General features: G+C 40.8%; 1 protein-coding gene across 1 annotated transcript in view; it reads right to left on the bottom strand.

Annotated features, from left to right (window-relative positions):
• GABRB1 (gamma-aminobutyric acid type A receptor subunit beta1) overlaps positions 1–12,494 on the bottom strand; it is a gene marked incomplete at its 3' end in the record, with an annotated part of 109,248 nt that overhangs the window by 15,213 nt on the left and 81,541 nt on the right. Inside the window, exon 5 of the mRNA XM_084204914.1 lies at positions 9,890–9,972. Within this exon, the coding sequence (XP_084061040.1) occupies positions 9,890–9,972 (83 nt within the window). The remainder of the gene's footprint in view (positions 1–9,889; positions 9,973–12,494) is intronic.

The following is a 12,494-nucleotide window of genomic DNA, read 5'->3' as shown; positions in this document are numbered from 1 at the left end:
TTTCTGACTGGATGTAGCAAAGTGCAGAACATTTACTGGAGGTGCTCACTGAGGAAATAACAGCATGAGTGTCCTGGGCTCTGTTGTGCCTTCATTGATATGTTCTGCTGGCCACTCTCAGAGACAAGATAATGGTTAAGACAGACACTTGATCTAAGCCAGTACAACAGCTAGGGGTCTGACTTGTTCCAATGCAGCCTGATTTACCCATCTCATTTCTTTCACCTTTACAGCACTTTCCTTTCATCACTGGAGTGATGACTTTTAGCCTGATGTTAAGAGCCTCTGCTCTACACATCTCTGTGTAATTCCTGTAAATCAAACTGTGATTAAAAAGTCTTGTTCATGTCCACACATTTTGTGTAGTAATAAGCAGCCTGTCCGTAGCAGCTTAGAGGCTAAGATGTCATTGAAAATTGTGAAGTTCCTTATATGCAAATGTTTAGTGAGCAGTGCCAGTGATTCAAATTTCGACTTGAATAATTTTGATGACCTGTTGTCTAAAAAATTCCACCAGTAATATATTGTTTTAATTTTTTTTTTCAGAAAGCAGGCGAGCAGTATGTGTTCATGGCGTCCTCTTGTGCAACCCAGACACTTGTGTAATTGTACATGTAATACGTACAGGGACAGGTCAGCTCTGACACACACATCATGCCTCAGTTTCTACAGACTTTTAGCAAGTTTCTCATCTTATAAGTTGGTTTGAGTGGCTCTGAAGCATAAAGTTTTACAATGGCACTATAGTTACTTTGGCAATTACTTATGCTGAGGAACATTTTGTTTAATCGCTTCCACATTTCTCACTTGTTTGCCTGGATCCTCTTCTCTTGTGGGGTTGAAACCACCAAAGTTCTGAAGTCACACTGTCATGTTCTTGTCTAAAGACTAGTCAACAGTGATCAGTGCAGCAGCTATGCATGAGAAGCTTAACCCAAAGAGTCTCCTTGCCTTTCATGCCATTTCACCTGCTGGTGGTACCAGACTGTCCTTGAGAGCTTGGAGCTGGAAAGAGAGGATTTGTTTCTTTCCAGTAGCAAGTGTCAGAAATCTCAGCCATCTTCTCTTCCTTTCATTCAGAGATGCCTTTTTCCTGAATCTGTTTTGATCTTTCTGCTTCTCACTTTCTTACTCTTCTTAAGAATGGGGACACTACTGGTTACCAGCTGTATCTCAACAGGCAGAAAGGTGAGCCAAAGATCCTGACCTCTTCTGCAGAGGTTTGCTTGCTTTTATTCCCCCTCTTTCTTTTTTTTCTTCTAACCTTTATTCCCCTCTGGTTTGATGAGGAGGAAGTAAATATCCATTTTCAGGAGCAGCAAAAGGCAGACTACACATTGTTTCCACTCTAGTCCTGGCAGCACCGTCTGGGAGTGCTAGACTCAGGATGAAAGACCTTGGCATGTTGAGAGAGACCTGCCCTCTCCTGAAGCAATCCTTCACCATATTTACTAACTCAAAGGACTTCCACACCTTCACACAAACCTGACAAAGGGAACTTGCTTGCAGCGCTGTCAGGAGCACATTTTATGTAGAATTTGTAAGTCCAATGCAAATCTTTTTTCAACCCCACCAGTTTCTTCCTTCTTTTTCTTTTCTCATTTGAGCTGCTGTACAATAGACAACTCTCACAGTCTGAGCCATAATCCTAGAAGTTTTTTTTCTGACTAGAGTTGCTTTACAAAGTTAAAAAGGGAACAACACTATTTATAAGCACATTATGTAAACATTAGCAACAGAGGTTCAGCTGCTTAGCATTCAATTAATTTAGTTCAGTCAATATTGCATGGTACACAGTTTTGTCTGCTCATATTGTAAACACATCTTGCCCTTGAGCACTTACTTCATTTGACTAATTAAGATCTACTTCTAAGTGCTCTCATTTTGTTGCCAGGCAGACTCGCCCAACTTTAGATACAGCTGTTGTACTTGGTGAAAAAGGCATTTGAAATCCAGGTCCATCTGCTTGGTGCTCCTGTGGGTCGGGCCAAAACCTGCTCTTCTTTAAGGCAGTAGGGTCCTTTCTTTCCACAGATGAGAGTGGACTGGAGATGAATCAGGACATTGTATGTTTCTTACCTCTGCCAGCACGTCTTATACAAGTACGCATATTTCTGCGCAATATTGTGTTCCCACCTGAGACAGTGAAAACCCTTTTAACATTTTAATTATTTAATGCAGGGGCATAAAGTTTTTCAGAGAGGTAAATGTGGAAATGTGGGAAAGGGATTTGTATAAAGAATTTGTCTCACCTTTCTCATGGGACTAGAAATGAAACAAAATATTTTAAAACACCTCTCAGTTGTTCCATCTCTAAGTCAAAAAAAATGCTTTGTCCAACATGGAACCAAGTGCAAGTTCACTGTACTTGGACGTTTTAAGATAAGTTTTAAGATAAGTTTAAGATAAGTCATCTTCCCACTGAGATTTTGAGGCCTTGTGTTTTGTTGTTTGTATTACTGCAGTGTCAAGAAGTCAAACATATAGATCAAGACAGAGAAGGGATAGGCACTGAGCAGATAAATCCTCAAGATTTATAATATCTGCAAATACAGATGCATTGGGGGAAAGACTTCATTTCCACAAACTGAAACAAATCCATGAGTACCAGAATCTTCCAGTTTGTTCTGGGTTTTTTTCTTTTATACAGCAATTCACACCTTGGCAGAAGACACATTGTCTTGAAATATATAAACAATACTTATGGCTGTGCCAATCAAGAACAACTGTATTGTCTCAAAGCACAGTACACCAGATTTTCCAAGATTGTTATATTACCAGGTGCAGAGATTATTTTTGCTTTAGCTCTGACTGCAGAAATACAGACTCATCTAAGAGCACAGCTGCTTCTGGAGAAGTCAGCCCCTCCTCCAAATGAATCCTTAAATTTTTTTAAAGGCAGGCTAAGTTTTTCCTTTTGCTGTTCCCCTGGCCTGAGAAGTCTCAGAGGCTGAAGACTTTGACTTGATGAGGCTGTGTTGGGAAGTGACTCAGCTCCAGCTTTCCTGTCCTCTGTGGTTGCCAGGGAGCACCCTGGGTCACATATTGGGACCTCTGAGATTACTGAGATGACACTAAACAAGAAGAGCAGTCGGTGAAAATAACTCTGCATTCCTCTGTGTGTAATAAAAGAAGTGTTTAAGACAGTCCAAGCTTTGCTAATTTCATATGCTCATGTTCTGGAATTGTTGAATGTCAAATATTTGCTATTAAAATCTATGCATCCATATAAAGACAAGCTATCCATCTTTTTGAAAATAAAATGTGAAAGTCATATAGACTAAACTATCTGCATCTGAGCAACTTGTAAATTTGTGTGCAGTGTAAAAATACATTCTGAAAGTAACATGACTGATTTATAGTCCTCTGGGGAAAGAAATATTTCCAAAGTGTGGAAACAGAGCAGTCACTGTGGCTTAACACTAGTGTGCTGTGAAGAATGAATTATTTTAGCTCAGTGGCTGACTTAAAAGATGAGTGGTAAGGAATGACACAAACTGAGCCAAAAATACATTTTAACTTTTGATGTGAAAAAAGAAAAAAAAAAGGATGCATGCAGTCCTACTTGGCTAATTTCTCAGTTTCAATATCAACAAGCTATTTGTGAATCTGCCTCTCAAAGTATCTAAAAAACAACTTGCTCAGCTTCACAGCTCTGTGCTAGTCTTTCTGTTCCTGTGATGTTTAAATTGACTGCTGTGGATGCTCATGCTGTAACTTTAAAATCTCTCTTGTTTTGCTGCCAGCATGTTCTCTGCAGCTCAGAAGGATGGCATGTCAGAAGTTAATGTGGATCCAGAGATTGTTGTGTGCATGCAGAGTCTCCATGGGCAATCCTTCTGCGAGTGCATTTGCAATGATACCAGCTCAGTATGTACAGTCTGCATAGGGTATATGGAGTAACCTAGGCTCTATTATCTGAATGCCTTAATAAATTATAAAGCCAGATTCAAATTGCAAAATGTGTTGCCCAGAGAGTAGTCACTTTGCTATGCCAGTGGGCAGTACATGGGATAACTTGGCAGCCTTTTGTGCTGATCTCCATTCCTGCTCTTGCTGGGGTGTTTTGTAGGGTACTGTCCTGCTTGTTTTATGAGTATGCTGTGATAAAATGTGCTTTTCTGTGTCCTGCTGTTGCCTATTCTTTTCCTAGGCTTTGTGGGAGCTTGAACATGGCATTTGATCCAGGGGGAGAGTCTTTGTGAAATAAGGTGATCTGTGCAGGTCACAGCACAGGCAGCAATGGGAGCACAGCAGGCATGGATGGAGACTCACCTGCACACTGGTGAGTTGGGAAAGCTGTCAACAGGATGACATGCTAAGAACATCCTATCACTTACAGCTGGCACATTAAGGGAAGATGGGCAGGCAGGAACCCTTCTGAGCTTTTCATTCAGACAGTTTGCATTGCATCACATCTCAGAAAGATGCGCTGTTTGAATGATCTGAGTTTTGGGTACCTCTATCTTGCTCCTCTTACTCCACCAGGTTTGGAAGAAATTTAAAGCTGAGTATGGATTTTAGAACACTTAAAGGAATTGGCCCGAAGCAGAAGAAAGTTTTTGTTCCCGGTGTTATGCTGTAACAACCAGAGACAAGTCAAAGGGGAGAAAATCAGGGTTTTTTTTCACCCAGGGTTTACAGGACCCATGGGAAGCAACTCATTCCAGAGAACAGGTTTATGGCTGACAGGTCTCATGGGAGAGCTGGGACAGTCTGGCAGGAGAGTGAGTGAGAGAAGCTCTTCATTCACAGATGTGCAAAACCTAAGCAAGGGGTATTGGGGGGCTGCCCTCTTTAGGAAAGTCAGAAATAGAAGCTCTTAAAAAAGGCATTGGGTTCATCCTCCTTCCAGACTTTTTTTTTTTTAATTGGGTAGGGGCCTTACAACTGGCTTTTAGAATACTCTGAGCAGCAAGCTCCTTTGAGAAAGGAGAAATTATGCTTTCTGTGGAACCAATTTGTTATGCTTGGTGAGAAGCAGGATGAGATCAGATGCCCTTTTAGTGGTTTTGGATACTTTAGGGACAACATATAAGTGGATCCAGCTCAAAGCTCTGGCTGCCTCAGGTACAAGAACAGCAATATTCATTAGTGAATTTTTATTGCTAGGCATGAATAAATTACTAGATATCTGGTGCCTGCAGACAGGCAAAGGAAAAGCTGTATGGGAAAGCTTGGATTTAAGACAGGTTTTTCATCTCTAAAAAAAAAAATCCCTATTTGTTTGAGGTGTAAGTTCTTACATCCTTGGTAGTTCAAATGCAGTCATACCCTGGATCAATGCAATCTTGTCTCAAGCAGAGATCTGTGATAAATCTGTTCAAATCTCATTCCCTCAGATGGCTCTGTGCCAACAAAGGTGATAATGAATGTTTAGGTATGAACTCTGTTGTTTTTTTCCTGGCAACAAACTACGTAGAGGTTCAAGTGGAGCATTTTATTGATTTACTCAATATCACCCTAAGTTGGTTGTGCTTTCATAGAAGCATTAAATATATTTAGTATTAGATCTATTTCTATATGAAGAAGGGACAGGCATAAAACAATGGAATTAAAACAGAATTGCCATTTCTTATACTGTAGCCAACGGAATAAATCTTCCTCTTTTCCCCAAGTATCTCTGTTCAGGTTTCTGTGGGCTTGTTCAGTTCACCCATTCAAGTGGTTTCTAAAGGTGCTGCTGACAAGGCTAATGCACAATTTAGTGTTGCAGTGTTGATCCCTGAATCCTGCTGCAGCATTAACTGTTGTCATAGAGACACAGATTTTTGAGTCCAAAGGGATGGTTTTGATAGTCAGCTCAGACCTGTTGTAAAACATATAGTAGCTTGCCAATAAGTAAATAACTTTGCCAAACTGGAGCACAGCTGGTCCCTCCCTCTCCTGTGACAGTGAAACACATTTCACTGAAGTTTGTGTGATGCTGTAAGTAAAACCCCAAATGGGGATGTTATTTATTGTAAGAGTGATGCTGTCAGCACACATTTTTTTCTGATGAGTGAAAGCCAGGTGCAAGCTCACTCCACAAGATCCTGCTGTTACTGTGATACTGGCAGCCTCAGAGGGACAAAGAATATTAAAACAATAACAGTATTCTGTCTTACTCCCTAGGTAGTGCAGTGAGGTTAGCACTTGTACTTGTAAAGAAGGATGCTAGAGTGGAGCAGCTGTGTGCAGTCAGAAGTCTCTGACAGACAATCTCTGGGTCATATAATTGTAGCATTTTGATCCTACCATCCCTGGTTGTTTGCCTCCTCCTTCTGCTTGCTCCTTTATCAGCTGTGTGTCTGCACCCATGCTAGCCCAGAGCCTGTCCTGGCTGCTGCCAGGAACAGCGGACTTGTGCCAAGGCACTGGGTTCTGAACTGCCATAGCATTTGCAGCCTTTGCCAAAGGCTACTTGATACAGCAGAATTAACAGCTGGGGGATTTAACATCTTAAACTGCCAAGCTGACATCCATCAGAGCTCATGTGAGAGTGCCAAGCAGTCTGTGTAACCTCCAGCCAAGTATTAAGTCTCCTCTTTCCCAGTATATGCTAATCTGTGAGAAATGGATTGTTACAGATCCCAGCTCCACTGATGAAGCAGTTCCAGTTATAAAATCCCTTGATTCTGTACACAGAAGTTTCCAGTGGCCATCATGGTATTAGACACTGGAACAGGTGTAAAATGTCTGATATGGTCTCCCCATCTTCCACTGCAGAATTTGGAATAAGGTGAACTGGTTGGGTAAAGCTGTGAAAAATGTGTGTGAAGAAACATGTGCAGCCAAAATGCTCCCCTCCTAAATGTATACATTTCTCTTGTTGTCAGCCATGCATACATAGCTTCTGCAGTCCTGTAAGATAGCTTTAGGAAAGCTGGAAATGCAATTTTTTCATGAAAATAATCTGCTGGCTCAATATAGGCATGCATTATCCATGCCTTTGCTGTGCTGCTGGAGAGGTTTGATAAAAGTGCAGCATTTGGTTCCTTATGCTCTTTTCCATTCCTGTGTCTCACAGCTGTTTTGCTGCTATTTGCAATGCCTGAAATGACTCACTGTTAAGTATTATTAAGGAACAATTCTTATCACTTTGGGTTTTCAGGGTATGTCTTTGGCTAATTACCACAGCATCCCTATGAGGAGAAATGACTCAGTGCCTTTCTGCTCACAAGTAGCGCAATGCTCATCTATTCCTTGACAAATTAATCTGTGGGACCTCCTGGTTCCTCTGGAACATGCTCCTTCTGCAGCAGGAGTAACTCACCCCTAAAAACTCATGGGAACCCAAAAGAGAGCCAGGCTGTGTGTGCTTCAGCCTTGGTGCTCTGCGGCAGTGCTGCACAGCTGCACAGCTGTTGTCGATGCATTGGGGAGCATTCAGGTTTTGGAGGGGAAAATGTGTCTCCAGCTTGCTCTTTTTAGAAATGGGGAAGCACCCTTCTCTGAGAAGCTGACTGCCTGTCAACCTTTGGGAATGAAGAAAGTCCTGTAGCTCTCACAGTACAAAGTACTGCTCTGGAAGCTGGTGCCACATGGGCTAAGCCACAAAACTGTGCACAGTATAAAGATGAACAAGCCCACTTTCCAGTCCTTTGAAAATGGTTTGGCAATGCACATTCTGCACAGTATCTGTCTAGTGGTGAGAAACTGCTATTGCAGACTTGCTTAGTGATTTAGAGACTTGCTTAGTGAGTACAGCACCACCTTCCCTGGCCCTTTTAATTAAGGAATAGTTCTATCCTGACGTTTATTGAATTCCTGTCTGTCCCAAAATTGTGGTGGATAAGCCTTTCTATCAAAGAGATATTTTTTTAACCAAAAAATATGAAGAGTTTCATTTTCAGCCTAGCTCTGTGAACATTCTATACTGGCACAATAAAGAGAACAGAAGCTCAATAGCTGAAGGGTGATGCAGGAGCTGGAAGGAGAGCTTGGAGGGTGGGAATCTTATAAACTGGTTCTGTTGTGGAAGCAAATGGCACATGCCTAACACACATGGCATGAGCAGAGAAGCCATGGCCATGGTTATCACCTTTTTATTCACCCTATTTCATTCTGTCCCCTCATTACTCTCAAGGGGATTAGTTGGTACTACTGAGTGCAGAGTACTCTGGACAAATGGCTTACTTGTACTCAAATGCCTGAGAAAGAAGCTGGCAGCTTGCCATTCAGTACTCTATTCATCCAAATATGATGTCCTGGTTTAGGGCACCCCAGGACATATGATCAATAATTTTCAAGAATTTTAGACATGCAGATGAGAACAACTGCAGTGCATTAGAAGGTACATTTTAGGTGGATAATTGTCAAAGACACCAGTGCCCCTGACACATCTATCCCTTGTGGGCTTCCAGTAGCAGGTAAGCGCATCTGTGCTTTTGGAAAATCATTCTGTTGGTAGCAGAGCTGACCTAAACGCTCATGAGAAGAAACTGAGACTCTAATTTTGACCTGTTGCAAATTGTGATTGGTACAACAAGTCTTAGCATACCAACATAGGTATCTCTGGAGACATGAATTATTTATACAAGTGTTCAAAAGGTCTGAAAAGCAATTTTCTTTTGGGCATGTGTGACTGGCCACATGAATGACATGGTATTCTCTCATCCCTGGTTGTGTTAGCATTTTAATTGCTTATTCCATCTGATACTAACTTTGGTTCTTGATGAGGTCTCAGTGGTAGTACTAAATCCATTCTCATCGAATATTTATCCCTACAAAGCTTCATTTATGTGAAAGCTTGTGAAAAGAGAGGTACAAAACAGTAAAGTGTCAGTCTAATTTCATTATTTGGGCTGATATATGCTAGCTGATAAATGCTTACCTACTTTCACCATCTTCAGTCATGACTGAGCTGGGGACTCCATATTGAACACTTACCTAGTTTATTTGTTGGGAGGTAGTTGAAGGCAACTTCACTATTGTCACCCATTTTGGTTGCTGTGGTATTGTATAGATATCTGTTTCCTCTGCTAATCAGGTGGAAAAGTGACTGAGGAGAAGTGTTATGTACTATATTTTGAAAATCAAGATTTGACTCATTCTCCAAAAGCATCCATTACATACCTTAATAACTTTAAGCCAAAAGATGAGCCAAGGAGCAGCAAGCAAGAAAATTGTTTTGTGCCAAAAATAGACAGGGGACTACAAAGCCCAAGTATGGGAAGACAAACATGCATTTTAACAAACAAATTCTTAGGTCCTGCAAAGTGGTGGATTGTGACACTTCAACTGAGTTTTGAACCAGCAGAAAGTGACTGGGGGGATCAGTAGCATGATGGGAAACACTGGAAAGGGAAGCTACATGGCCAGCATAATAAAGATTCTTTTCAAAAACCTACACAGGCACTTCTCTAACAGCTACCATCATAAAATAAAGGGACAATAACAAAAATCTGTAAATACACTCTGTGTTCCCATGCTCATGGAAGACAGTGACAAAGCTCTCATTAACCCTGGTGCTGAAGGATCAAGTTATTTCCTTTTATAACCTCCAAATTATTTGCTAACAGCAATTGATCAATCCTGCCACAACCACGTGGGACAGATGTCAATCCTGATGTTAGAGATGAACGTACTAATTAATCCAGGTTCAGCAGTGCTTAGGCACTGAAGATGGACAGTGCTTGACTGCTGTCCTCTGAGCTAATTTTCAAAAAGTACCCTCCTCCCTTCCTTGTCGAGAGATTTTGAAAGACATCTTACAAGCTTGGATCAATCAGTATTGTGAATGAAACACATTTTGGCTTGTGTATTACAGAAATACATTTAGTATGTTCAGTGTGCAAGCTCACTGAACCCACGGTATTTGAACAACTTGCTCCTGTTTTGCCTGACCTGTGAACGTGGTTCAATTCTCAGCTGTCATTTGGCCAACCCTTTCCCTCCAGTAACTTACAACTTTCAATTTCTAGCGTGCAGTTTTGTTCATCCAGAGGATATCTGCGTAGATCCATCATGCAAGCAGCTGTTGTTGTGATCCTGTAAGAGGAAGGTGAAAAAACCCAATGAGACTTGCAACCACATTTTACTTGTTTATGATGGCAAGATTTTCTATAATGGGTTTTCTGTTTATTGAAATACAGAATGGTATGTACTTGGATTTGTGGCATGCAGTCTTTACAGGGCTTGTAAAGCATGATCAATTTATGCAGTACAGTATACTGGTTACAGCATAAAGCATACAACTATATGCTGAATATTGTAGAGAGGATTTTGACTCAGTTTCTGTGTAAAGGTGTACAGTGTTTTGAAGAACATTCAGTGAGATTTGTACTTGGACATCTTTTCTTAAATGTTATTAATTGAGACATCTTCAAATTGTTCAGCAAATTGTTTTATTTCTATCTCATATTGCTGATATCCTTCTTTTTCCATTTTGTTGTCACTTACTGCTGTTTTAAGTTTGTCTGATAGGTAGGTGTATTCTCATCCATGCCGTGGAATACCTGATACTACCTCATTCATGATTTTTATGCTTTCATAATCAGTTTAATTATGATAATTGTACATCACCTCTAATAATGGCGTGAAGCAATCAAACACTAGTGAAATATAACATTGTACAGCGGTTACTTCATTAACATTGAGAGTAACTCTGATTGCAGGCTGGAAGCTTCAGATCCTTACCAGATCCTTACTTCTTCTAGAGGGCATGTGAGTTGATATTCGGTCCCTAAAAGTATTCTCCACAGCCTAAGACTTTTTGCAAGGCAATTCCTCTGCCTTGTTAGACCACAAATCACAAGAACATCTAAAAAAATATTTGCTGATAAGTCTGTGACTGCGTGGGAGGAAGGTTAAACGACTTCATGAGGATGGGGATCAAATTTTAAAGCTCCCTTTGAAAAAGACAAGTGAATTAACACCTTCATTTGCTTTTTTTTTTTTTTTTTGTTAAAGATGGGTTCTTAAATGCTTATAAAACTTTTGAAGTTGTGAATGGGCAAACTTGGCTTATAATTTTATTGGTCTCTCTCCTTCTTTCTCCAAAGACTTATACCAGATAAAGGCAGATAACCTCTTTTCTTGATCTGCATTTGGTCCTGTTGTTCCAGTTCCATGTTAATGAATGCCAGAGGAGCACATCTTGAGATTTTACTTTTGATGTGCTGAAAGTCAAACACACTTACATGCTGTATTGGGGTGGTAATCCTTGCTGTCACTTTACTGTCAGAAATTAAAAAGGAAAAAAATGCCACATGCTTTATTACTGTGACATGCTTCAACATTTCCTAAGTCTACAAAATCCATCTGTCATATCTGGTATGAGGAACATCTAGCAAGGACTGTAATTAGAACCAGCCCATGAAACTACTCTGGAATACTGTGTAAAGTACCATGAAAATGGTACATTTATACTTTTTGACAGGCTGATTTTGTCCCATTAAATTTTGTCCCATGTGTCTTAACATGCATTTGCCATAAAAAAAGGTCTTCAGCTGCGGTAGGACCTCATTTAGATTAGCCATGTATCAATTATACCTCACTGAGAGGCACTGAGACGACACTCATTTGTCAGACACCTGCTTAATAGCGCTTAAGATCACACATAACAATATACTAACATTAGTCACAGTTAAATGCTTTTTAATGAAGGTTCCATAGGGAAATGTTTTGTTCCCAATTAATAAATCGGCCTTTATGGTAATTTAGTTCACCTGTATCAACCAGAGCCTTTTCTGAACCACTGTGGTGAGGTTGCACTCCCCCTGCTGCCTCCTCAGGCTGCTTTGTGGTCTCAGGGATTCCCATTAGGCTTTTGGGCAATGAGCTGAGTGGTGAAGTGTACCTTGACCGTGCTACAAATTCCTGCATGGCTAAGGTGGGGGTGGCACTCTCTGTACCAGGGACTTCTGCTGCCTCCCCAAGGAGGGGAACAAGAGAGAATCAGTCAGCCTCTGACAGCCTTGGAACATTATTTTCCTGAACTGTAGCTGAGTGGAGCCATGCCGTCGTTTTTAAGAACTCCAGTAATTACCAGCTTGGATTGCAGATAGAAACTCACTAATGACTGAAGCCTAGCATTTTGTGACCCTCTAAGCAGCAGTTCTAAGAGCTGCCCTTTGAGCTCTTCTGGACTGCAGTGGATGCACCTCTCTCTCAGAGGGACACCTCTCAGAGCTCTGCTATACTTGCTGGTCCACCACTGAAAACTCACACTGACACCCCCAGTACCTCTCAAGGCTCAAGTCTCACCCACAGAGAAATGACAAGGTATTTAATATGAGTATTTAATTGGATGGGGGGTAATTTTAACAGGTAAATCTTAGTAAATTTATTTAGACACAGTCATTGTGTCTGTAGATGCTTGTCTGTGTGAAGTGATTGAAACCCACTATAGCAAGTATAGGATGAATGTTGCCATCTTGGATCTATAATGAGTCATGCACCCTGTTCTGCACCCTTACACTTTTCTAAACTGATTCTAATCTGATTTTCATTTGTATGCTTCATCTGCATAGCAAGTAAAAGAGTCACCTGTCCAATTTGTGAAGTTGTTC

Source organism: Fringilla coelebs, assembly GCF_963513975.1.
Source record: "Fringilla coelebs genome assembly, chromosome: 4".
Classification (NCBI taxonomy): domain Eukaryota; kingdom Metazoa; phylum Chordata; class Aves; order Passeriformes; family Fringillidae; genus Fringilla; species Fringilla coelebs.
This window is presented reverse-complemented; position numbering and strand designations above follow the sequence as displayed.